Source organism: Rana temporaria, chromosome 6 (genome assembly GCF_905171775.1).
Source record: "Rana temporaria chromosome 6, aRanTem1.1, whole genome shotgun sequence".
In the NCBI taxonomy this organism is placed as follows: Eukaryota; Metazoa; Chordata; class Amphibia; order Anura; family Ranidae; genus Rana; species Rana temporaria.
In genome coordinates, this window is record NC_053494.1 from 222,887,321 (window position 1) to 222,911,191 (window position 23,871).

Here is a 23,871-nt window from a genome sequence, read left to right on the forward strand (position 1 = left end):
CTCTGCCCCCCCAACGTCTGTCCGTCCCTCTGCCCCCCCAACGTCTGTCCGTCCCTCTGCCCCCCCACTGTCTGTCCAACCCTCTGCCCCCCCACTCTCTGTCCATCCCTCTGCCTCATCGCTGTCTGTCCATCCCTCTTCCCCCCCACTGTCTGTCCATCTCTCTTCACAAACAGAGGTGCAGGCATGACCCCAATTTAGGGGTGTCTCACACCTCTCTTACTAGACATTAAATCTAAAATCCCCCCCCCCTTTCACACACTATTTCTAGAACTGTCTCTTCTGCTACACAAATTATATGCCCCCCCCCCCCCCCAGCTGCCCCCTCTCTTTCCTCTCTGTGCCAGGCTGCCCTCCTCTCTCCCTCCTCTGTGCCAGGCTGCCCTCCTCTAAGTGCCAGGCTGCCCTCCTCTCTATCCTCTCTGTGCCAGGCTGCCCTCCTCTCTCTCCTCTCTGTGCCAGGCTGCCCTCCTCTCTATCCTCTCTGTGCCAGGCTGCCCTCCTCTCTCTCCTCTGTGCCAGGCTGCCCTCCTCTCTCTCCTCTGTGCCAGGCTGTCCTCCTCTCTATCCTCTCTGTGCCAGGCTGTCCTCCTCTCTATCCTCTCTGTGCCAGGCTGTCCTCCTCTCTGTGCCAGGCTGCCCTCCTCTCTATCCTCTCTGTGCCAGGCTGTCCTCCTCTCTATCCTCTCTGTGCCAGGCTGCCCTCCTCTCTCTCCTCTGAGCCAGGCTGCCCTCCTCTTTCTCCTCTGTGCCAGGCTGTCCTCCTCTCTCCCTCCTCTGTGCCAGGCTGCCCTCCTCTGTGCCAGGCTGTCCTCCTCTATGCCAGGCTGCCCTCCTCTCTGTGCCAGGCTGCCCTCCTCTCTATCCTCTCTGTGCCAGGCTGTCCTCCTCTCTATCCTCTCTGTGCCAGGCTGCCCTCCTCTCTGTGCCAGGCTGCCCTCTTCTCTATCCTCTCTGTGCCAGGCTGCCCTCCTCTCTATCCTCTGTGCCAGGCTGCCCTCCTCTCTATCCTCTGTGCCAGGCTGCCCTCCTCTCTGTGCCAGGCTGCCCTCCTCTCTATCCTCTCTGTGCCAGGCTGCCCTCCTCTCTATCCTCTGTGCCAGGCTGCCCTCCTCTCTGTGCCAGGCTGCCCTCCTCTCTCTCCTCTCTGTGCCAGGCTGCCCTCCTCTTTATCGGTGTGACTTTACTTTCTATTTCCAGTAAAGGGCGGGGTCGGTCGGGTTGGGGGAGGAGAACAGAAACAGAAAGTAAAATTCCTCCTTCAAGTCCCGAGTCACCCGAACTTCCTGCACACCCGGATCACCCGGCCTGAGCGCGGTGAGTGACCCCCCTCCCCCACCCCCCAGAGTACAGACCCCCCCCCCCAGAGTACAGACCCCCCCCCCCCCAGAGTACAGACCCCCCCTCCCCCGGGATCTCTGGGTGTCTCTCCGATACATTCTATTACTTTGTATATAATACAGGAAATGTGTTTCTAAAAGTTTTATATTATTTTTATATAAACATCCCAGAGAGGAACTTCTATTATTATCATTACTATTATTATTATTATGATTATTATTATTATTATTATTATGGGGGCGGGGTCTCTGTAACGGGTCTTTATACATCAAAGTAAAACTAAAGGCAAAACTTTATTTATAATTCTTTGTGTGTGGGAATGCACAGGAGGGAATGCGTCTTCCGGCGTGGCGTGGAAGTGCGCGGGGCTCTGCGGACATGCGAATGCCTCTCTTAGTATTATTCGCGCACATCCTGCGAGCGCGGCGCATTCACAGCCATTAGAACGCACGATACTGCAGCAACGTGCGCTTTGTTGCGTCAATTTAAAAAAATCATTCCTGCGGTTCTTTTTGTGTTTTTATTATTGGGCTGTTCTGTGCTCTGCAGGAACACGCAGAACATGTTACCTCAGACACACCCTGTCACGCCCCCATACACACGAGCGGTTTTCCCATCGAGAAAAAAAATTATGTTTTTTTCTGACGGAATTCCTCTCAAGCCTGCCTCGCATACACACGGTCACACAAACGTCCGGTGAACTTTTGACTGCCAAGAACGCCGGTGACGTAAAAGACTACGATGAGCCGAGAAAATTAAGTTCTGTGCTTCTGAGCGTTGATTTGTTTCCAAGCATGCGCGTTTTTTTTTTTTGCACGTCGGAAAAGCATACAGACTCAGGGCTAGATTCAGGTAGGGGCGCGCATAGTTACGGCGGCGCAGCGTATCGTATTTACGCTACGCCGCTGTAAGTTAGAGGCAAGTGCTGTATTCACAAAGCACTTGCCTTCTAAGTTACGGCGGTGTAGCGTAAATGGGGCCGGCGTAAGCGCGTGTAATTCAAATGTGGATGAGGGGGGCGTGTTTTATGTTAATTCTTGGTGACCCAACGTGATTGAAGTATTTTACGAACGGCGCATGCGCCGTCCGTGTACATATCCCAGTGTGCATTGCTCCAAAGTACGCCGCAAGGACATATTGGTTTCAACGTGAACGTAAATTACGTCCAGCCCCGTTCACGAACGACTTACGCAAACGACGTAAAAAATTCAAATTTCGACGCGGGAACGACGGCCATACTTAACATTGCGTGCGCCACCTAATAGCAGGAGTAACCTTACACAGAAAAAGCCTAACGTAAACATCATAAAAAAATAGCGCCGGGCGCACGTAAATTTGTGAATCGGCATATCTAGGTCATTTGCATATTCTACGCGGAAAACGACGGAAGCGCCACCTAGCGGCCAGCGTAAATATGCACCCAAAGATACGACGGTGTAAGTGACTTACGCCAGTCGGATCTTAGCCTAATTCCGGCGTATCTTCTTTCTGAATACAGAAAGTAGATACGCCGGCGCAGCTTTGAATTTACGCGGTGTATCTATGGATACGCCGGCGTAATTCATTGCTGAATCTAGCCCAAACAGTTTTCACGCTAGGATTTTTTCCTGACGAGAAAAAAAAAAGATCCTGCTCTCTTTTTTTTTGTTTTTCTGTTGGAAAAAGTCAGATGGAGCGTACACACGGTCGGGATTCCCGTCCAAAAGCTCTCATTGAACTTTTTCCGAGGGGAAAACCGGTCGTGTGTACGGGGCATCAGGTTTGTTTTTTTCTTATCTGTGAGCCCATCGGGGAGATTTCCCTTCACTTCCTGTCCCAGAGCCAGGAAGTGAGAGGAAATCCCTCCAAAGTGAGGGAACAGAACTAGTGTCCCCATTGGAAGATTTCCCCTCCATTCCTGTCCCGGTGACAACAGATTCTCTTTCACACTCAGTGATAACAGTAAACAGGACAAATAGAGAGGAGGAATTTCCCTAACGGGGGCAGGGATAGTACTAAAATGTCTGCACAGTACTACTTCCCCTGTCCTGTATGTCGGTGTAATTCTCGGTATCTCTTCTTATTCTGTATGTATGGTACTGTGCCTCTCTTCCCACTTCTGTTAGTTCAGGTACGTCCCAGGTGTGGCCCCCCTTCCCATCATCCTCCACCCCCTCTTAGTTCAGGTAAGTCCCAGGTGTGGCCCCCCTTCCCATCATCCTCCACCCCCTCTTAGTTCAGGTAAGTCCCAGGTGTGGCCCCCCTTCCCATCATCCTCCACCCCCTCTTAGTTCAGGTACGTCCCAGGTGTGGCCCCCCTTCCCATCATCCTCCACCCCCTCTTAGTTCAGGTAAGTCCCAGGTGTGGCCCCCCTTCCCATCATCCTCCACCCCCTCTTAGTTCAGGTACGTCCCAGGTGTGGCCCCCCCTTCCCATCATCCTCCGACCTCTCTTAGTTCAGGTACGTCCCAGGTGTGGCCCCCCTTCCCATCATCCTCCACCCCCTCTTAGTTCAGGTACGTCCCAGGTGTGGCCCCCTACCCATCATCCTCCACCCCCTCTTAGTTCAGGTAAGTCCCAGGTGTGGCCCCCCTTCCCATCATCCTCCACCCCCTCTTAGTTCAGGTAAGTCCCAGGTGTGGCCCCCCTTCCCATCATCCTCCACCCCCTCTTAGTTCAGGTAAGTCCCAGGTGTGGCCCCCTACCCATCATCCTCCACCCCCTCTTAGTTCAGGTAAGTCCCAGGTGTGGCCCCCCTTCCCATCATCCTCCACCCCCTCTTAGTTCAGGTAAGTCCCAGGTGTGGCCCCCCTTCCCATCATCCTCCACCCCCTCTTAGTTCAGGTAAGTCCCAGGTGTGGCCTTCCTTCCCATCATCCTCCACCCCCTCTTAGTTCAGGTAAGTCCCAGGTGTGGCCTCCCTACCCATCATCCTCCACCCCCTCTTAGTTCAGGTAAGTCCCAGGTGTGGCCTCCCTACCCATCATCCTCCACCCCCTCTTAGTTCAGTTAAGTGCCAGGTGTGGCCCCCCTTCCCATTATCCTCCACCCCCTCTTAGTTCAGGTAAGTCCCAGGTGTGGCCCCCCTTCCCATCATCCTCCACCCCCTCTTAGTTCAGGTAAGTCCCAGGTGTGGCCTCCCTACCCATCATCCTCCACCCCCTCTTAGTTCAGGTAAGTCCCAGGTGTGGCCTCCCTACCCATCATCCTCCACCCCCTCTTAGTTCAGTTAAGTGCCAGGTGTGGCCCCCCTTCCCATTATCCTCCACCCCCTCTTAGTTCAGGTAAGTCCCAGGTGTGGCCCCCCTTCCCATCATCCTCCACCCCCTCTTAGTTCAGGTAAGTCCCAGGTGTGGCCTCCCTTCCCATCATCCACCCCCTCTTAGTTCAGGTAAGTCCCAGGTGTGGCCTCCCTTCCCACAATCCTTAGTGTCAGAGGGGTCATCAATGGGTCCTGGTCACCAATGTTGGTGGCCGTAGAACGTGGCTTCCCCGCGGTGTCCTGGTAACACATTCCTGGGTATCGGCATGTGGAGTTAAACATTTATCACATAATAATAATGTTCTGGTTGCTGATTAACCCTTTATCTTCAGCCTGACCCTGACCCTGACCCCTGACCCCTGACCCCAGACGAGACTAATAAACATTCTATTCCCATAGTAATCACCAAAACCGCCAGGAGATCAAAGCTTTGGCCGATCTGTACAATGCACCAAACTATTGTCTCCAATCACACAGCGGGGGTCCGGAGGTTGGTGCCCGGACTCCCTCACATACCAGAGCTGAACCTCTGACTCCATTCCTTCCTGAGGAGCCCTCAGGTGTTGGGTGGTGTGGTGGAGCCCATGATGGGGGCTGTCCATGGACACCCAATGGATGCATCAACTATGGTGGTGCGGATTATGCTGAGCTGCACAGACCCGGGAGGGGGGGGGGCATATGAGGGAACTCGGTGACATATTTACATCCCTGGGGGCTCCTGGAAGTCTGAGATCCTGTGAAGAGGAGGTGCATCATAGCAGGGCCGGGTGCCAAATGATATGTTTGCTGGAAATAACAGAACTGTTGGGCCGAGGTTTGGTAGTGATGGGACATTTCCAGGGGGTGGAGTTGTAATTTGGCCTTCCAAATGAAACGTTGACTCATGCAGACCGTGCCAGAGCACAGAACGGGACCAGTACACGGGCATCAAATGTCGGCAACACACTGGGAACTCTGACAATAAGCGGACATCAAAGAGCAACGGTGGCAGCACAATACAGGTCAGGGTCGGGACAAGGGGTGGGCAGAATGGATGGCTGCCCTGGGCACAGCATGCATTTTAGGGATCGAGTTCCTTCTACTATAAGGCTGAAAGAATTAGTGACAACGGCATGGAAGTGGCAAACTGAGGAGGAGAGAGGCGGGAGGAGGTGCGGGCTGTACTCTCTCTCCTCCTCATAAGCTTGCACATATTGAAGGGGTGGGGGGGGGGCACAATTTGGCATCTTTTCCCTGGGCATTGGATGATCTTGTCCCGGCACTGATAGAGGTGTAGTCATTTCCCAGCCTGCATCCCCTCCACCTTTACTCCTGCCATTGCCAGTAGACTCCGCCTTCCTCTGAGCTCCTCCAAGCATATGCCCCACCCCCACCTTTTCCAACTCTCCTCCCCCTCTTTTTTATTCATTTTTTTATTCTGGTAGACAGTGTGACAGATGTTAGGATGTTGATATCAGGCCAGAGTTTTTCCTTCTGATGCCTCGTACACACGTCCAGTTTTCCTGTCAGGAAAACTGGCAGGACAGCTTTCGGCTGGGAAAACCGGCCGTGTGTATGCTCCATGGCGGTTTTCCCGACAGGAAAACCGTCGGGAATCCTGGCGGGAAAAATCTTTTCTTTCCTGCCGCGATTCCCGGCGGTCTTTTTCCCGGCAGTTTTCCTGTGGGAGACACTGCGGTGGAGCGTACACACGGGCGGGATTCCCGACCAAAGCTCGCACCGCAGTTTTCCCGACGGGAAAACCTCTGGTGTGTACTCGGGGAAAGTGACAGAGCAGGTTTTCGGTTTTCCCCCCTGGAATTCCCGGCTGACTTTTTACCGCCGGGAATCCCAGTCGTGTGTACAGGGCTTAACCACTTCCCGACCGCCTCATGTACATATACGTCGGCAGAATGGCACGGACAGGCACATCCACGTACCTGTATGTCCCTGCCTTTCCGCGGGTCCGATCGGGACCCCCCCCCCCCCCCCCTCCGCTACATTCGGCGGTCGGGTTCCCTCGGGGAGCGATCCGGGACGACGGCGCGGCTATTCGTTTATATCCGCTCCGTCGCGATCGCTCCCCGGAGCTGAAGAACGGGGAGAGCCGTATGTAAACACAGCTTCCCCGTGCTTCACTGTGGCGGCGTATCGATCGCGTCATTCCCTTTATAGGGGAGACTCGATCGATGACGTCACACCTACAGCCACACCCCCCTACAGTTGTAAACACACACTAGGTGAAACATAACTCCTACAGCGCCCCCTGTGTTTAACTCCCAAACTGCAACTGTCATTTTCACAATAAAGAATGCAATTTAAATGCATTTTTTGCTGTGAAAATGACAATGGCCCCAAAAATGTGTCAAAATTGTCCGATGTGTCCGCCATAATGTCGCAGTCACGAAAAAAATCGCTGATCGCGGCCATTAGTAGTAAAAAAAAAAAAATTATAAAAATGCGATAAAACTATCCCCTATTTTGTAAACGCTATACATTTTGCGCAAACCAACCGATAAACGATTATTGCGATTTTTTTTTTTTTTTACCAAAAATAGGTAGAAGAATACGTATCGGACTAAACTGAGAAAAAAAATGTATATATGTTTTTGGGGGATATTTATTATAGAAAAAAGTAAAAAATATTGAATTTTTTTCAAAATTGTCGCTCTATTTTTGTTTATAGCGCAAAAAATAAAAAAACACGCAGAGGTGATCAAATACCACCAAAAGAAAGCTCTATTTGTGGGGGAAAAAGGACGCCAATTTTGTTTGGGAGCCACGTCGCACGACCGCGCAATGGTCTGTTAAAGCGACGCAGTGGCGAATTGTAAAAACCCCTTGGGTCATTTAGCTGCATATTGGTCCGGGGCTTAAGTGGTTAAGGAGTGAGTTTTTTTTTTTTTGGCGCCCTTTATTTCCAATTGGCCTCCCTCTGCTCCAAAAGTGCACCAAATGTTGGCACTGAGCCAAGGGGGCGATTGGGGCAACATTTGTGATTTTTGCACGTTTTGTCAAACGACAATTGCAGCAGATTAAAGGGGTTGTACACCCCCAGCTTTTCACCTTAATGCATTCTATGTGGGGGCTCTCGAGAAGAGGAGGAGCCTGAAGCGCCACCGGGGGACCCCAGAGGAGGAGAATTGGGGCCGCTCTGTGCAAAACCAACTGCACAGAAGAGGGAAGTATAACGTTTGTTTGTTAACAGAACTCCACTGTTTTTGTTGCAAGTGCAGTGATAGGGGGAACAGGACACTATTTTGGGTTGTGGTCCCTTTAACCACTTGAGGACCGCCGCACGCAGATATAGGTCTGCAGAAGGGCACGGCTGGGCACAAGGGCGTACACGTCCCCTTTAAGAGCCCAGCCGTGGGTTGCGCAGCTCGCGACCCGGTCCTCTGTTCCGTGACCGTCCCCGCGGGAGCAGCGGACCCGATCGCCGCTGGTGTCCTGCGATTGTCCCGCGACAGAGAGATGAGTGTAAACAAACCTTCCCCGTGCTTCCTAGTGAGCCTGTCACTGATCATCTGTTGCCTGTCATAGGGAACGACGATCAGTGATGTCACACGCCAAGCCACGCCCCCCACAGTAAGAATCACTCCCTTAGGCTGCATTCACACCTGAACACGGCGTATTTTACCGCGATTTGCTGCGACAAATTGCGGTGTTTTGTCCCGCGATTTGCGGCGACAAAACGCGGTAAAATACGCTGCGGTAACATACACAGGAGGGGTGATCAACATTGTCGGCTATGGCCGAACGCCGAAAGCCGCCTGAAAAAAAAGGTCCGGGACTTGCTTTGAGCTTCAGGCGTTTCGGCGTTCGGCGTGGAGATGTGAACCATCTCCATAGCCGACAATGTAAAATCACCCCTCCAGCGTATTGCAGGCTGCAATAGCGTCGCGCTACAGGCGACAATACGCCTAGGTGTGAATGCAGCCTTAGGACACACTTACTGTAACCCCTACAGCGCCCCCCTAGTGGTTAACCCCTTCACTGCCAGTGTCATTTTCACAGTATCGGTGCATTTTTATAGCACTGATCGCTGTAAAAATGCCAATGGTCCCAAAAATATGTCAAAAGTGCCTGATGTGTCCGCCGTAATGTCGCAGTCACGATAAAAATCGCAGATCGCCGCCATTACTAGAAAAAAAATAATAATAAAAATGCCATAAAACTATCCCGATTTTGTAGACGTGCAAACCAATCGATAAACGCTTAATGCGATTTTTTTTTTTTTTTTAAACAAAAATATGTAGAAGAATACGTATCGGCCTAAACTGAGGAAATAAAATGTTTTTTATATATTTTTGGGGGATATTTATTATAGCAAAGTAAAAAATATTGAATTTTTTTTTAAATTGTCGCTCTATTTTGTTTATAGCGCAAAAAATAAAAACGGCAGAGGTGATCAAATACCACCAAAAGAAAGCTCTATTTGTGGGGGAAAAAGGACGCCAATTTTGATTTGGAGCTACGTCGCACGACCGCGCAATTGTCAGTTAAAGCGACGCAGTGCCGAATCAAAAAAAGTGGCCTGGTCTTTAAGCCGCATACTGGTCCAGCCCTTAAGTGGTTAAGGGGCAGCAGAGAGTTAACCTTCCTGAGCTCCAGAGGGCAGGTACGGGGTGATAGGAGGACTGAGAGACACACCTGACTGCGGGGAGTTGTTGAGATTTGTCTGCAGAGAAAATGCCTCCGATGTCAGGGACTGGTTCTCTCTGCCTGCAGGTACAAGCCGGAGTCGGTGAGACGTTTTCTCTCTCTTATGTTTTGCGCTGAAGACGAGTTTCTGGTTTTCATTTTATTGCTGAAGAAAAGTCACGGTTCTTTGAAGTGACATTTCCTGACATTTTGAAGAATGAAGGCTTTTTGTTGGTTTATGATGGCTTTGCGTACACTTGCTATGGTTGCCAACACCCCCCAAACGTTACTGCTTGCGCTCATGTGTGGGCCGATTGCATTGCAGCCATGAAAGCCAATTAACCACTTAAGCCCCGGACCAATATGCTGCTACATGACCCAAGGGGTTTTTACAATTCGGCACTGCGTCGCTTTAACAGACAATTGCGCGGTCGTGCGACGTGGCTCCCAAACAAAATTGGCGTCCTTTTTTCCCACAAATAGAGCTTTCTTTTGGTGGTATTTGATCACCTCTGCGGTTTTTATTTTTTGCGCTATAAACAGAAATAGAGCGACAATTTTGAAAAAAATGCAATATTTTTTACTTTTTGTTATAATAAATATCCCCAAAAACATATATAAAAAAAAAATTTCCTCAGTTTAGGCCGATACGTAATCTTCTACATATTTTTGGTAAAAAAAATCGCAATAAGCTTTTATTGATTGGTTTGCGCAAAATTTATAGCGTTTACAAAATAGGGGATAGTTTTTTATTGCATTTTTATTAATTTTTTTTTTTTTTACTACTAATGGTGGCGATCAGCGATTTTTTTCGTGACTGCGACATTATGGCGGACACTTCGGACAATTTTGACACATTTTTGGGACCATTGTCATTTTTACAGCAAAAAATGCATTTAAATTGCATTGTTTATTGTGAAAATGACAGTTGCAGTTTGGGAGTTAACCACAGGGGGCGCTGTAGGAGTTAGTGTTCACCTAGTGTGTGTTTACAACTGTAGGGGGGTGTGGCTGTAGGAGTGACGTCATCGATCGAGTCTCCCTATAAAAGGGATGACACGATCGATGCGCCGCCACAGTGAAGCACGGGGAAGCTGTGTTTACATACGTCTCTCCCCGTTCTTCAGCTCCGGGGAGCGATCGCGATGGGGCGGCTATAAGCGAATAGCCGCGCCGTCGTCCCGGATCGCTCCCCGAGGGAATCCACCCGCGGCATGTAGCGGGGGGGCCCCGATCGGACCCCCGACCCGCGGAAACGCCCATATGCCTGTACGTGCCATTCTGCCGACGTATATCTACATGCGGCGGTCGGGAAGCGGTTAAAGGGTAAAACTGATGCCGCGTACACACGGTCGTTTTTTGTGATGGGGAAAAAAAACGACATTTTTTAAACACGTCATTTAAAATGATCGTGTGTGGGGGAAAACGTCGTTTTATGTCTTCTGAAGAACGCCAAAAAAAAAAAAATCGAACATGCTTCAATTTTTTTATGTCGTTTATTGTGTCATTTAAAATGATAGTGTGTGGGTAAAACGACGTTTTTAAACCCGCGCATGCTCAGAAGCAAGTTCTGACGCGAGCTTGAATGGAACAGAGTGCCGCCGTACGCGCTGAACGTAACCGCGCTTTGCTAGAGCATTTTGAAAAAACGATGGTGTGTAGGCTACGTCGTCTTTTAAAATGAAGTTTGAAAAACTTTGTTTTATTTCATCACAAAAAACGACCGTGTGTACGCGGCATGACACTTGAAGTGTATCGGATGCATGTCCTGTGTGAAGTCAGGAGATGATATCCTCGGAAGTGGGAATAGAAGAGCTTATTAACCCCTTGCTTACTGGGCACATACACCCCCTTCCTGCCCAGGCGAAATTTCAGCTTTCAGCACTGCGACGCTTTAACTGACAATTGCGCAGTCGTGCGACGTGGCTCCCAAACAAAATTGGCGTCCTTTTTTTCCCACAAATAGAGCTTTCTTTTGGTAGTATTTGATCACCTCTGCGGTTTTTATTTTTTGCGCTATAAACAAAAAAAATGCAAAAATTTTGAAAAAAAACACAATATTTTTTAACTTTTTGCTATAATAAATATCCCATTTTTTTTTTTTTAACGATTTTTTTCTCAGTTTAGGCCGATATGTATTCTACATATTTTTGGTAAAAAAAAAAATCGCAATAAGCGTATAGTGATTGGTTTGCGCAAAAGTTATAGGGCCAGATTCTCGTCCAGCGCCGTATCTTTGCGGCGGTGTAACGTATCCGACTTACGTTACGGCGCCGCAACTTAGACGGGCAAGTGCAGTATTCTCAAAGCACTTGCTCCATAAGTTGCGGCGGCATTGTGTAAATCGGCCAGCGTAAGCCCGCCTAATTCAAATTTGGAACAGGGGGGCGTGTTTTATGTAAATGTTCTGTGACCCGACGTGATTGACGTTTTTCCCGAACGGCGCATGCGCCGTCCGTGGAATTTCCCAGTGTGCATTGCTCCTAATACGCCGCAAGGACGTATTGGTTTTGACGTGAACGTAAATTACGTCCAGCCCCATTCACAGACGAGTTACGCAAACGATGTAAAATGTTCAAATTTTGTCGCAGGAACGGCGGCCATACTTAACATTGGTATGCCGCACTTACGCCACCATATAGCAGGGGTAACTATACACCAGGAAAAGTCTAACGTAAACGGCCTAACTTTGCTGCGTCGGTTGGGCGTACATTCGTGAATTCGCGTATCTAGCTCATTTACATATTTCGGCACGTAAATCGACATACACGCCTCTAGCGGCCAGCGTAATCATGCAGTTACGATCTGACGATCTGAGACTTACGCCTGTCGGATCTAACAGATATCTATGCGTAACTGATTCTAAGAATCAGGCGCATAGATACGACGGCACAACGCAGAGATACGACGGCGAATCTGGAGATACGCCGTCGTATCTCCACTGAGAATCTGGGCCATAGTGGTTACAAAATAGGGGATAGAATTCTGTTTTTTTTTTTTTTTATAATTTTTTTTTTTTTACTAGTAATGGCGGCAATCTTCAAATATGTTTATCATAATATGAGGTGATCCACAGGTCATTGTATAATACCAGGATGTGTTATGTGGGGGAGGGGTGGATTTCTTACTTTTTATACTGTGGATCACCTCATATTATGATAAACATAACATAACATATGATGAACATGTCCAAGCTAGATATGTAAATAACCTGTCACTCAAAGCAAGGAGAGAGGAAAGGACTTTTTTTATTTAGACAGGTTTTATCTGGAAGTCTGTTAATGTTCACTGAACAATAAAAAGAGGATTGCTCAGAGCTGGATTAACTCTGTGTGGCGAGACTGGGCGCAGATGATAGGAAATCTTATACTGTACATTGTGACATCAAACATTTTTTTGGGGGGGTTTACATCCACTTTAACATTACAAACGGCCCAAGCTGTCCCATCCTGTATTCCGCATGAAACAATTCATTTTGTTGTTATTTCTTTTATCATTTATTTTGAATTTTTGTTACAATTGTGAAGCAAGTGATGGTGTCTGCGCTGTGTATCCGAGGGGACGGGGATAAACAAATAATGTGACTGAATGAACCCTAAGGGCCAGATTCATCAAGGGGATCCGACGGTCGGATCTATGCGACTGATTCATAAGAATCAGAATTACGCATAGATCTCTCTTAGATCCGACTGGTGTAAGTGACTTACACCGTCGGATCTTAGGCTGCAATCTACCGCCGGCCGCTAGGTGTCGTCGCGTTTTTTTACGCGTCGGATATGCAAATGAGGAGAACCGCCGATTCAAGTCCGAACGCCCGCCCGTCGCTTTTTTTTAACGTCATTTGCGTTCGGCTTTTTCCGGCGGATAGTTACCCCTGCTATATGAGGGGTAGCTAATTGTAACGGCTACCCATGTAGTGAGAGGGTGTCAGCCGTTGGAGACGTCCTTTTCCCTGGCAAGCTGCGATATGCAGGTACCGCTGGTATATCCCATCGAACGCCCTTTCAAGAAACGAGACGGGCTACGTTGTGCAGAGTCAAGCAGGACTGATTTTTAATGGTTCACTCTGAGATTTTATACAGTATTCAAGGCACATGAACAATCAAACTGTCCCCACCCACACATCACACCGTGGGGAAGCTTCAATCACCTTCTTTGAGCTAATTATAAACATTTCTTCATTACCAGAACTCAAACACAATGATCTCCTTGAATCAATCAGTCTCTAGACGTTCCGGCACCGAGATCCACTTAACATGACCTGGCCGGGCACATTCCTTTCTCAATAGAATTCAATTAACCTTTAGAACAATACACACTCACAGATCATCACGTTAGCATACACCTGACAGGAGGCTGTTAACTGGTAATACACAACAGAGCGTCAATTAGCATTTAGCAGTGAAAAAGACCCTCTACAATTAACCCTTTGAGCTCAGTAACCAGTCATGCAGTCCTCTGTAGGCAGAATAGTTCATAGGTCCGTTACACTAATGTTAAGTATGGCCGTCGTTCCCGCGCCGAGATTCTAATTTTTACGTCGTTTGCGTAAGTCGATCGGGAATACGGATGGCCGGAATTTACGTAGCCGCCGAAAACAATGACGTCCTAGCGACGTCATTTGGAGCATGCGCACTGGGAAATTTCGCTGGCGACGCATGCGCAGTTAAATCGGCGCGGGAACGCGCCTGATTTAAATTGTACACTCCCCCTAGCCGCGGAATTTGCAGTCCGCCGGGGGAGTTACGATCCGCCGGTGCAAGTTTCGAGGTAAGTGCTTTGTGAATACAGCACTAGCCTCGCAAAAGTGCACCGGCGGATCGTAAATCACATAGATTACGCGGATCTAAAGATCCGCGTAATCTATGTGAATCTACCCCTAAATGCGTGAATAAGAGGCGGAGCCTCAAATATAACTAAAGTGATCCAAATAACCAATCGCAACTGCAACGTAGCACAGTGAAATAAATAACACAATATAAAAGTGCATGAAAATATAAAATTACATCAAAGTGCCAAAATTGACCTGGAAAATAAAATATATAATAGTCCTGTGAGGCCCCGTACACACGACCGAGGAACTTGACGTGCCAAACACATGGAGTTCCTCGGCGAGTTCAGTGTGGAAGCCACCGAGGAGCTTGGCGGGCCGACTTTCCTCATTGAACAACGAGGAAATAGAGAACATGTTCTCTTTTTGGCCCGACGGGTTCCTCGCTGAAAAGTGTACACACGACCGAGTTTTTCGCCAGAATTCAGCTCCGACCGAGTTTCTGGCTGAATTCTGCCGAGAAACTCGGTCGTGTGTACGGGGCCTGAGAGTCTCTAAATGGTGATCCCAGAGCCAAGCATTGCAGATAATAAACTTCAGTGTGCAAAAAGACACCTCCTGTGATTTTTCAGCAGCTCACCTTACAGCTGTTGCTCAAACAGCCTGATAATCCCCAAGTATCTATGCAGCCAATGATACGGTGTATCTGAAGATGCGGCGCTGAGGTATTCAATCCCAAGTGTTCACATGTGGAAAGACAATAAGGGATATATAGCATAACTCTGTGACCCAGTGTGCGGCACAAAAGTAAAAAACACCAATTCACTCAAAGTGATGGAATGCAGGGCATAATCTCCACGAGCGCCGAGCTCGCAATAAATCCTACGTGGCTATTCCAATTCCTCTTTGCCTCACACCTGCGATCAATACTTGCTCAAAGAAGGGGGGGTGGCAGTGAAGTAGCAAGGGAATCCTGCGTGTCCTTTCTCGTCTCACATTTGCGGCAGATGTTTGCTCAAACAGGTGGCAGTGTAATGGGAGGAAGAAGGGACACACATCGCATAACCCCGTTTGGAAGCTGATTTAATAAAACAATCATAAAAACTCACATGAACAGCGAGTACCGGTAGCGTACATCCACGAGCGCCACGCTCGTCTATCTGCCGTCAGCTGGTGCGATGTCTAGTGCTCCAATCCCGACGCGTGTCGTCACGTCACGTGACTTCATCAGGGGAAGATTTTTTGTACACGTTGTTACAATTGTGATTCAGAAATTTGGATACATCCAAATCTCAGAATAACGAAAACTTCCTCCAAATTTCTATTTGTAATAAAACAAATTTCACATGCCCACTGGGAAGTGTCTCTCTCAGGGGTGGGAGCAAGTGACCAGGTAGCCACCAGGTAGCCATTAGAGCCACTACCTGCAGAAACGGTGATGACATGTCACTGATCGTCTGTTCCCTCTCATCAGGAGCAGTGATGTGTCACTCATAGCCACACCCCCTAACAGTTAGAATCACTCCCTAGGACACGCTTAACCCCCTTCAGCGCCCCCTACAGGTTAACCCCGTCACTGCCATTGTCATTTTCACAGTAATCAGTGCATTTTTATAGCACTTTTCGCTGTATAAATGACAATGGTGTCAAAAGTGTCCGATGTGTCCGCCATAATGTCGCAGTCACGATAAAAAACGCTGATCGCCGCCATTACTAGTAAAACAAAAAAAAAAAATTATAATAAAAATGCCATAAAACTATCCCCTATTTTGTAAAAGCTATAACTTTTGCGCAAACCAATCAATAAACGCTTATTGCAATTTAATATTTTTACGAAAAATATGTAGAAGAATACGTATTGGCCTAAACTGAGGAAATTTTTTTTATATATTTTTTGGAGGATATTTATTACAGCAAAAAGTAAAAAATATTAAATTTTTTTCAAAATTGTCGCTCTTTATTTGTTTATAGCGCAAAAAATAAAAACCGCAGAGGTGATCAAATACCACCAAAAGAAAGCTCTATTTGTGGGGAAAAAAGGACGTCAATTTTGTTTGGGAGCCACGTCGCACGACCGCGCAATTGTCAGTTAAAACGACGCAGTGCCGAATCGCAAAACCTGGCCTGGTCTTTGGCCAGCCAAATGGTCCGGGGCTGAAGTGGTTAATGAAGTTTACAAATTTGATGCCTATGTGATGCCCCAGGTAGACGATTTGACCTCGCCAAGGGATGCTGGTAGATATTCCTAACCAGAAGGAGCCAAGGTGAAAACGGAATTTTTCCACATCTTAGGGTCACTTTCAGTACAAGAGCATGCCATTTGGGTTACCCTTTGCCCCGGGTACAGTGGCAGCTGGTGCTCCAAATTTTTTTGGGGGGGGTTCAAATAAACGAAAAAACACAAAAACACAATTGCAGCCTCACTGTGCCCATCAATTGTCGCCACTGTGCCCATCAATTGTCGCCACTGTGCCCATCAATTGTCGCCACTGTGCCCATCAATTGCCGCCACTGTGCCCATCAATTGCCGCCAGTTTGCCCCCTCAAAAACCGCCAGTTTGCCCTGTAAAATGCTGCCAGATTGGCCCCTCAAATACCACCAGATTGCTCTCCCCCCACCCCCCGCGCCCGGCACTTACCTTTCTGGGGTCAGCCATCCTCCCTCCACTGTCCCTCGATGACGCTTCAGCCAATCAGGTTACTGGTAACCAGACCCAGTGAACCTGATTGGCTGAGACACCTGTCAGTATTAACCAGGGAACGCACCCCCCGTGCCCCCCCCGTGCGTCCCCTGGATAACTATTTAGAAGCCGATTAGAGCCCACAGGCTGTAATTGGAAAGCCTATCAAAGCCGCTGGCCCTGATAGACACTTCCAAACTACCATTCAGGGACACCCCCCCCCCCCCCCCCTCCTTCTCAAAAATCAGCTTGTGCTGTAACGAATCACAGCACAGTGATTGGACACAGGTGGGATTTATGATTTCTCCAATCACAAGCAGGGGGCGGGGATTGTGCTCCTCCAGGCATTCCCGGCTAGGACAAGTCAGTGAGTAAAGTGGTGATGTGGCGGCCTTTTTTATGGGCATCAGATTGGCCGGGGGGGGGGGGGGGGTTGCTGTATCAGTTTCATTCCGGGACACTGTATTGTCCTGGAATGAATGTGCCCGGGACAGACCTGCAAAATGCGGGACACATGGTGGTCACCCTACACCCACCGCTGTTATTCATATGGCCAGCGCTCACCAGGGGGCCGGCCATCTGAATTAGTGGGTGGCAGCAGCGCCGGCGACGATACAGAGATTGATGCAATGCATGAATCTCTGTATTGTTTCAGTGGCGGTGCAGGAGAGAGAGGGGGCGGAGTTCCCGCACCCTCTATGGACGCACCGCCACTGCCCGGGTCCCTTCCAAAGGGCAATGGATAAAACGCTATGCCCTCATGAAAAATGCACCTCAGTCTACCTAGATGACGTTGCCATTTTCTGTATGGCTTTGAAGTCCCATCTTCTCCGCCTTCAGGAGACTCTTTGAGGAAAGCAGGGTTTGCGATCAGTGCAATTGGGATGGAGGAAGCCAAATATCTGGGGTACGCTGTGGGCAGAGCCGATCCGCCCTATACGCTCACTGCGCAAGCTGTGTAGGGCCCTGCAAATTACCCGAGGCCCCGTCTCCCCCTGGTGGGTGCAGGGGCGGCGCCGGTGGAGTGGGAGTCCTCCCAGCGATCGTGGAGGGGAAGAGAGAGAGCCGCCTGGATGTCTAGAGCGCAGGGAACAGGATAACAGTTTTCATTTCAATTGCCGTGTTTCCCGCCACTCGCTGTCAGATACAGTCCCTCCTCCTGGTCCTGGGACTTTGATAGAGAGATCACCCATCCAATCCTGGCGACGGGTGATCTGTCAATCAAAGTTCCCTGGATGGAAGGTAACAGATTCAGGTGTAACTGGTTCCGGAAGCAATCCTGCTTCCAACGACAACTTTCGTCGCCACTCTAGCCAGAGCGGGTACAGTGCATCTGGACAGGCCTCTCTCACCAGCCTGGCAGCCAGAGTGTCACTCGGAACTTTTAGGGTGAAGTCTCTGCCACAGACCCTCTCAAAGGTGGAGATGGTTTCGGTCCAAAATCTTTCTCAACTGGATTCAGCACCCGGATCTCCTTCAAACAGCTTTAGTTATGTCAGGAACTGATGGGCGACCACCGTCCAGCCTCTCAGATACGAAGTGTCCTTCAATGAAGCAAGTAGGCCTCTCCTGAGATACCAGCCTCATTCTCGGTATTCCCCCAGACAAGTTCTTCATCAGTCGGCTTCCTCCAACGGGACGGACAGCACACGACCACTCCTCAAACTGTGGACCCAGTCTACCTACTGGGCCTACAAGGTAGATTGGTTGTGCTCTGGACCAACGTAGTCCCGGAATAACTGAACACACACACCCCAGCCAGGAGGGCCACACGCGGGGTGATGGGACGACTGCCCAGGTGGAGGGCGGCAAGACGAACCCCGGCCAATGGCGCCTGCCATTTAAATACCTCTCCCTAGCATGCTCAGCGAGGCGATCAACCCTCCTGATTGGCTGCTGGGGAGAAATATCCACATGACCCTACTGCTGCCACCTGTCGGCCTGGGGTGTGAGGCCCCCCAGAGAGCAACAGTGAAAACAGACAGTACAGCCAAAGCTGGAACAGAGGCCCTTAAATGTAACCACTTAAGACCCGGATCTTTATGCAGGTAAAGGACCTGGCCAGTTTTTGCGATTCGGCACTGCGTCGCTTTAACTGACAATTGCGCGGTTGTGCGACATGGCTCCCAAACAAAATTGGCGTCCTTTTTTTCCCACAAATAGAGCTTTCTTTTGGTGGTATTTGATCACCTCAGCGGTTTTTATTTTTTGCGCTATAAACAAAAATAGAGCGACAATTTTGAAAAAAATGCAATATTTTTTGCTTTAATAAATATCCCCCAAAAATATATAATTTTTTTTTTTCTCAGTTTAGGCCGATACAGTATGTATTTGTAACGGGAGTCCCTTGTGGGCATAGGATGACTGAGAACTGATATCTCAGATTACATGACATGGGACATTAATGATAATTCATGTATAGAAGGATCTTGGGATATTACAGGTTGTTTATTCTGACCCCCAACAGGTCAATAAGAATGTATCATTCAATGTGTAACATAGACTGTTGAGATGCTAATTAAGTCTGCTACTGTGGTGATGTGAATTGGAGCTTGGTAGCCAGTCTGGCTGCCTATTATGGGATGTTTAAGTGTCTTGCTGTGATTACTGTCTGTTGTCCATTGTGTTAATTAGGTCTGCTCCTAAGACCTTTCATTGTGCATGCTAATGACACTGCATTGTGTGAAAGTCTATTTATAATAGATGTGGAATGTGACTTGTCAGCTGTGGTAATTAACTCCTCTAGATGCGGTGCCCGAATGTCTGTCTGGAATGGGGATTGAGGGGGAACTCGTTAAGGGCCCATTGTGTGATGTTTTGGGTGGAGAGTTTCATTGTCCCTGTAACATGCTTGTAACTGTATATACAGTAACAAGCTGAGTGTACCATTAAAGCATTCATTCGTTTGGAAACAGAAAGAACAGAGCTTGTGTCTCCTCTTTATTCTGGGGAATGGAATGGGTCCTGTCGGCTGGATTGTCGGATAAGCTGTCATGGGTTGGTGGAACGGAAGATCGTAAACGGTGTTAACCCCTGACCGTTACAGTATTCTCTACATATTTTTGGTAAAAAAAAAATCGCAATAAGTGTTTAACAATTGGTTAGCGCAAAATTTATAGCGTTTACAAAATAGGGGATAGTTTTATGACATTTTTATTAATATTTATTTTTTTACTACTAATGGTGGCGATCAGCGTTTTTTTTTTTTCGTGACTGCGACATTATAGCGGATACATCTGACAATTTTGACACATTTTTGGGACCATTGTCATTTTCACTGCGAAAAATGCTATAAAAATGCACTGATTACTGTGAAAATGACAATTGCAGTTTAGGAGTTAACCCCTACAGCGCCCCCTAGTGGTTATGTGTGACCTCATATGTGTTTCTAACTGTAGGGGGCGGGGCTGGATGTGTGACGTCATTGATCGCCTTTCCCTATATCAGGGAACAGATGATCAATGAAGCTGCCACAGTGAAGAACGGGGAAGCTGTGTTTACTCACCTCTCCCCGTTCTTCAGCTCCTGTGACCGATCGCGGGACACCGGCGGCGATCGGGGAGCTTTGGACCGGGTTTGCGAGCGCCTGGCCGTGACCCACGGCTGGGCACTTAAAGGGGACGTACAGGTACGTGCCTGTGCCCAGCCGTGCCATTCTGCCGACGTAAATGTGCAGGAGGCGGTCCTTAAGTGGTTAAACAACTAAACATGATCAGAGCCAGGCTATATATATAAATTGTTTGGGGTTAACAAACACTTTAAGGGTAGAGCATTTCTTAATCAGCTGATATATAAATACTGTATTTGTAGAGGTGCCCGCTGGTGGGAGACTAATGGCATTTTTTGTCTACCTTTCAGAATGATGGATTGTTCCCGGAGGATCACTCTTCCAGAATCCACTTACTTCCATCTTCTCGGGTGTAAGGAGGAGATCACGGACCTCTTCCTCAGGAAGTTCCGTTGTGTGGTGGAGTTGAGCGGTCCTGAACCCAACAGATCTCACCCGGCATCAGTCAAGGCTGAAAAGGTTTATGAGAAGAGAACCTCGTTGGGCCCGGTGGTCAGTGTATGGAGGGGCGACCTCACTAGGCAGGACGCCGATGTTGTGGTGAATGCCGCTAATGAAGACCTGGATCATGCCGGGGGGTTGGCCCGTGCTTTGGTGGAAGCCGGAGGACCAATCATTGAAAAGGACAGCAAAGATTACATTAAGGCCAATGGAAGGATAAAAACCGGAGAGTACGCAGTCACACGTCCCGGAAATCTCCCCTGTAAGTGTCTCCTTCATGTTGTAGGTCCGGTGTGGTTCCAAGAAGCTGCCAAGAGATGTGATGATGAGCTTAGCGAAAGCATCAAGAATGTGCTGAGATATGTGGATCAGCACAAGGACATCAAATCTGTGGCCATCCCAGCGGTGAGCTCCGGGATCTTCGGGTTTCCTGTCCAACGCTGTGCAGATATTATCGTGAATATGATTCACTCATTCTGCTTCACTGTGAAAGAGACCCATGTAAAGGAAATCCGACTGGTGAACAACAATGACCCGGCTATCCAAGCCATGAAGTCGGCCTGTGAAAGCTCTTTTGGACCAAGTGATGTCCTTGGTGGAGCCACATCAGGTCCTGCCTATCAAACGGGGCCAACGACCCGCAGCATGACCGTTAAATCCCAACCCTCACCAACAACGTCCAGCAACAAAAACACTCATGGGCAGCCCTCAGCACGTGGGTCCTCTACAGAGATGTCACAGTCCATGACCATCAATGGATTAACACTTCACCTGATACATGGGCTGATAGAGGAACAGAAGGTAAGTCCATTGTATGTCTATTTCTATTCATCTCCATACAGGGAGGGAAAAAAGTATTTGATCGGCTGCTGATTTTGTGACAAAGAAACTATCGGTCTCTCTAATTTTATTGGTCGGTTTATTATAAAACTGAGAGAATAACAACAAAAATATCCAGAACGCATTTCATAAAAAGTTATAAAATGATTCACATTTTAATGAGTGAAATAAGTATTTGATCCCTGATCAATCAGCAAGATTTGTGGCCCCCAGGTGTCTTCTATACAGGTAAAAGGCTTAGATTAGGAGCACTCCCTTTAAGAGGGAGTGCTCCTAATCTCAGCTTGTTCCCTGTATAGAAGACACCTGTCCACAGAAACCACAGATTCCAATCTCTTCACCATGGTCAAGATCAAAGATCTGTCCAAGGATGTCGGGGAGAAGATTGGAGATCTACACAAGGCTGGAATGGGCTCCAGGACCATCACCAAGCAGCTTGGTGAGAGGGTGACAACAGTTGGTGAGATTTATTCACAAATGGAAGAAACACAAAATAACGATCACTCTCCCTCAGTCTTAGGGTTGTCACCTCATTCCTTTAAACCTGAATACATATGAATTGCACAGGTTCTGAGGATGATTTAATGCAGATGAGGCACCAAGTGAGTTTAATCACCACCTCAATCATCCTCAGAACCTGTGTACTTCCTGGCTACATTCTCCCCCCCACTCGAATTCTTTGGTCCCCAAAGAGGTGGGGATATTGAACTAACCAAACATTAATGAAAAAATGGAGGTGATCGGGTTTAAAGGGATGGGGTGACAACCCTACTCAGTCTGGGGCTCCATACAAGATCTCACCTTGTGGAGGTTCAATGATCATGAGAACGGTGAGGAATCCGCCCAGAATTACACAGGAGAATCTGGTCACTGATCTCAGCTGGGACCATCGTCACCAAGAAAACAATCGGTAACACACTACACGGGGAAGGACTGAAATCCTGCAGCCCCCGCAAGGTCCCCCTGCTCAGGAAATCACATGTACAGCCCCTCTGATAATGAACATCTGAATGATTCCGAGGAGAACTGGGGGAAAGTGTTGTGGTCAGAGGAGACCAAAAATCTAGCTCTTTGGTATCAACTCAACTCTGCGTGTTTAAAGGAGGATAAATGGCGCCTATGACCACCAAGAACACCATCTCCACCAGGTGTGGCCTATCCATTTACGGGTGCTGCCCCCTAATCTACATTCGGGGCACCAAATGCATGGATTCCAATGGTGGGGGGGGGGGGGGTCTCCTTCCCGTGTATGCGTGTGGTGTTTTTATTTTATTTTTAAGAACGTGATTAGTCAGAGGCTCTAATAGACTTTAAAAAAGGGTGGGCTCGGGGACCAGAGCACTGTGCTCCGATCCCACCCAGTTGCACTGACAGCACAAAGCACCCCCGCAGGAGGTCCGGCACTTAACGGGCTGTGGTGTCCGCTCCTCGTGCTTTCTCCGCTCTGTGTCTCCTCTTCCGCCAAAGCGCTGGGCATCCAATAGGGTCACCTGGCACTTCGGCAATTGGGGAAACAGGTCTTCCTGATTGGTGAGGAGGCACTGTAGTGTGAAAATTCTTTTGCTATGGTCACACAATTGGGTGGGCTCGGGAGTGAATTTTTTGCAACCCGAGGCCATCCTTTTTTGAAGCCTATTAAAGCCTCTGGCTCTAATCAGTTGCTTAAAAAAAACTGTCATAGGAATCCATGCACCCGGCATCCTGAAAGGGGCCAGGCACATGGATAAGGGGGCGGCAGCAGGGACAGGGGGTGCAGTGCCCGTGCCCACAATGCCTGGGCCACCACTGCGTAGGAGCGCTGCCTACCCACCACCTATATGGGATAAGTGCGGTGCAGGATAAACGTCCGACACTGCCTGTGCGTGGTAGGAGAGGGGTGATAGGTAGTGCTGGTGGACCGACTGACAGCTGGGAGAGGTTGTTTGACACTACCCCCCCCCCCATCCCAAAAAAAAACACAGTAGCCGCCACCGATCCCCACTGTAAAACATGGAGGGGGAAACATTCTGCTTTGGGGGGGTGGTTCTGCTAAGGGGACAGGACAACTTCACCGCATCAAATGGACGATGGGCGGGGCCGTGTACCATCAAATCTTGGGTGAGAACCTCCTTCCCTTCCAGCATGACAATGAAAGTCATGTTTTGTGAGGGGATCAAATACTTATTTCATTCATTAAAATGCAAATCAATTTATTATTATTATTATTATTATTATTTATTTATTTTTTATGCGTTTTTCTGAATAGTTGTTATTCTGTCTCTTACCGTTATAATAAACCGACCGATAAAATTTATAGACCGATCGTTTCTTTGTCAGTGGGGCACTTACCTGTCCAGGGTGCTCGCGATGTTGGGCCCCCCCTCC

At 48.6% G+C, this 23,871-nt stretch overlaps 1 protein-coding gene across 1 annotated transcript in view; it reads left to right on the forward strand.

Annotated features, from left to right (window-relative positions):
• The first annotated feature begins 1,207 nt into the window (after window positions 1-1,207).
• LOC120944309 (protein mono-ADP-ribosyltransferase PARP9-like) overlaps window positions 1,208-23,871 on the forward strand; it is a 69,907-nt gene continuing 47,243 nt past the window's right edge. Inside the window, exons 1-2 of the mRNA XM_040358343.1 lie at window positions 1,208-1,317; window positions 20,517-21,468. Coding sequence (XP_040214277.1) covers window positions 20,518-21,468 — 951 coding nt within the window. The 5' untranslated portion in view covers window positions 1,208-1,317; window position 20,517. The remainder of the gene's footprint in view (window positions 1,318-20,516; window positions 21,469-23,871) is intronic.